The 3659-nt window shown below is 37.7% G+C and overlaps 1 protein-coding gene across 1 annotated transcript; it reads right to left on the reverse strand.

Annotated features, from left to right (window-relative positions):
• Positions 1–2419: 2419 nt before the first annotated feature.
• Positions 2420–3659, reverse strand: LOC109186822. The gene is made up of 2 exons (XM_019336980.1): positions 3452–3659; positions 2420–2843 (listed from the first exon to the last, which is right to left on the reverse strand). Exons 1-2 carry the CDS (start codon positions 3547–3549, stop codon positions 2549–2551), a joined length of 393 nt encoding a protein of 130 aa, XP_019192525.1. The 5' UTR covers positions 3550–3659; the 3' UTR covers positions 2420–2548.

The following is a 3659-nucleotide window of genomic DNA, read 5'->3' on the forward strand; positions in this document are numbered from 1 at the left end:
CACATCAATCAAACTGGTTTCTCACGTTCTCATTTAAGACATGATTGTAATATGATATTCAATATATATATATATATATATATATATATATATATATATATATATATATATATATATATATATATATATATAGTAGTTGTGTTGCATGCAGTGTAGTCTGTGTTCGACCCATGGTATTGCGAGTACACCTGTTGCTTAGAAGTGGGAAAGCAAACAGATCAGAGTTCTGAAATGCAAAGCCAAGCAATCCAATCCATGCCACCATGTGGCAATCTTGCATGATACATACTAATTAACTGTTACATGCATGCAGCTATATATATATATATATATATATATATATATATATATAGAGAGAGAGAGAGAGAGAGAGAGAGAGAGAGAGAGAGATTGCGTAGTCGTGAAATTAGTTTCACATGTAGATGGGGTCGAAATTTATGGGGGGCGGAGAATTTCAACGTTACTGGTCGGCTACAATACAACTTGATCCCATGCATTTTTTTTTAGAGAGAGAACAGATTTAATCCCGTACGTAGATCACAGGTATAAAGTTTATTTTTAATATACTGAATATTTATTTTTTTTAAAATTCATTTTTTGTGTACTTAAAATTTATTTTTAGATATACCATCTAAAAATGAACATTTAATATACTAAAAATAAATATTTATCCATAGTCCACAGTATAATTTCCTGAACAGATTGGCATGGGCCAAAAATCAATGAAATTGTAACATCATTCTATCAACTGAAGCAAACAAACACGATTTTTTTTTTTTTTACGAGAAATTCAAACCCTTCAAACCATTACCCGAGAGTATACACTAGCTAAATCATCACACTCCACAAGAGAGGTAAATCGTATTATTATAAAGACCTTGTGCAGTGCCGCGATAAACTCGATCCATTAGTAAAAATCAAACTCGTAACATTCAAGTATGTGAATCATATAGTATTTTACTCGCCCAATCACTTCTTTCGGGACAACAAACACTATATATTCTTAGAGAGATAGAAGAGAGAGAGAATGAATTATGGTTGTTAGCAGTCAAAGAACACGAGATGGACGATATTTGGTTGACAGTCAAATGTGAAACAATGAGAGGTTTTGTTGGAAAGCACCATGTATGGACACCAGAAGACACACTACGTGGAAGACACTTTGTCAGACCAGCTTTCTTTTGTACTTATGAAAACTTTTTGCAACCTAAATTTATGATAAAAGGTTTCCCAGTAGTTGACTCTATTTCCCCATTTTTATCATTAATCCCCCCAAAATAACACTACACAACTACCAAACTAAGTCACAAGATTATGAACTAAACAACTCACAACACATAGGTACGTATAGTATATCATTCTTATAAGAGTCGATCTGTCGATCTTTTAACTGTATACTTACCAATAACTTCGAGTACGGTTGTATAAACACATTAGTATTTATAGGAAGAAATTCCCTCATTAAGAAAACAATAATTGAAGGGTGGTGGGGTCTCATTAATACCTTAGCTTCAATGAATCTGGAAAAGAGTTATGGTTGTAGCATTAGGTACCATGAACCCCTTGGCCTCGCCACACTGCATTCAATTCAACTCAACAAAGTATAAATCAAGTGAGAGAATACCCTAACCGATAATCTCCCACATGTCTTCAAAGCAAGACATATCTCCTTTAAAGTGTCACCACCGTCAGACTTATTAAATCAAGAAAAGTCAAAAAGATATCAACTACACCTTCTGGTCGAGCCAAGATATCAACTACACCTTCTGGTCGAGCCAATCACATGAATTGAATCTTCCTAGTACATTTTACCTTTAATTTCCGGTATGATTTGCTGATTTGCTAACTATTACACAGGAGTAAGGTTTACCCTGTGTCCCTGTCCATATTGTTAGGTGAGATTTGTAGTTTGAGATGATAAGTGTGTAGTGTACATGCATTTGTACTTCACATATGCCTTCAATCTCATCCACTAATTCCAAGCTACAATAACCCTACTCTATAAGGACACTCAAACTACTAACTCAATTTATATATGATATGATCTTTTTAATGTAAACAAATGCCTGCTGAGTGGTCCTAATCTAACCTTAATTAATCCTAGTGGGGTTTTAATGATATGTTTCATGCATGTCAAAGTTGATTAATTTAATGTAATTAAGTGATGGGAGACAAACAAAGACACTAATTAAGGAAGAGGATTTGATGATGTTACATAAAGTATATATGTATCAGCATGCAGCAGTACTGTAAATATAGAACAAGAAGGGTTCAAGCTAAGAAAACATCTTTATTATATATATTCGATCATACATAGATACATATATGTTTTATATATATATATTTACATAGTAATTATTCAGGATATATATTTATAGAGATAGAGATAGAGAGAGAAACTAGAGGGAAATGAGGAAAATTAAAGCAGAAAAAGGCTAAATTTAGAACACTCATCATATCATCATCACAAACACTTACACTTTATGATGAAATTAAAGGCTTAATTAGCTTTCGATGATTCTTTCTTTCTTTCTTTCTTCATGAGATTTCAGCACATGACGTCTTTGAGGAGCTTGTAGCGGCGAGGGGTGGGGCGAGGCGACGGGGCGCCGCCGGGATTCTTGGAGGGCGCCGCCGCCGCCGGCCGCTCCGGGCATCCGTCGTGATCGTGCTGTTTGATCTTGTCGCCGGAGTACTCCGATCGTTTGGTCCCCGAATCGCCGCCGGCCGCCGCCGCCGATTTCCTGGACGACCCGCCGTGCCGCGAGCTCCGTTGCTCGCTCTGGCACCAATCGCAGACTTGTATCGGCTCCGAGAATTCGCTGTAGTTACTGCTACAATACCTTTAAAAAAAAAAAAAACATCCTTAAATTATTTAATGTGTGATTAAATCTCAAATTCGTACAAATTGAAATCAAGATCGGGGCATAAAATAATGAAAAATTATAACCCCAGCACGAGTAACTCAATTAGTTCTGAACTATAAATTATGGATAAAAATTAAAAATTTAAATCTGCAGGGATAGTTCAATTAGTTCTGGTCAGGTAGTAGATTGTGGGCAAGAAAACATAAAACAGATGTAATTAATGATGATATGATCAAGAATTGTGAATGAGGGGGCCGGTGGTTGTTAGGCTAAGGATGTTTCCTTTGGAGTGAATGGACAACTTAGGTGGTGGTGGCGGTGGTTAAGGCCTTGTTTGGCTGTCCCAAAAAGCCCCAACAAGGCTGCGCCACCGTGCTCCGCCGCCCACACACAATCTCACTCCCCAAACCACCAAATTCACCGGCATGCAACCCAAAAGAACCCATCTTTCCATCTACCCAGAAACACAAATACACAAAACAAAACAAAACAACATAGTATACACACACACACACACATATATATACATGCAGACACGTGGAGGGGTGGGGGTGGGGGGGGGGGGGTAGAGAGCGGCGGCGTACGAGTGCTGGAAGCGGTGGTGGCACTTGGAGCAGCGAAAAAGTTTGTCGGGGAAGCCAACGTCGCCGCACATGGAACACACTGTTTGGAGATCCACCATTCTTGAATTCTGATCTGAGAGCGAGAGGTAGAGAGAGAGAGAGAGAGAGAGAGAGAGAGAGAGATGTGAATTGAAAGTGAAGAGTTATTGCATTGACTATAATGTATCCA

The sequence above is a fragment of the Ipomoea nil genome, unplaced genomic scaffold, assembly GCF_001879475.1.
Source record: "Ipomoea nil cultivar Tokyo-kokei standard unplaced genomic scaffold, Asagao_1.1 scaffold0188, whole genome shotgun sequence".
NCBI lineage: Eukaryota > Viridiplantae > Streptophyta > Magnoliopsida > Solanales > Convolvulaceae > Ipomoea > Ipomoea nil.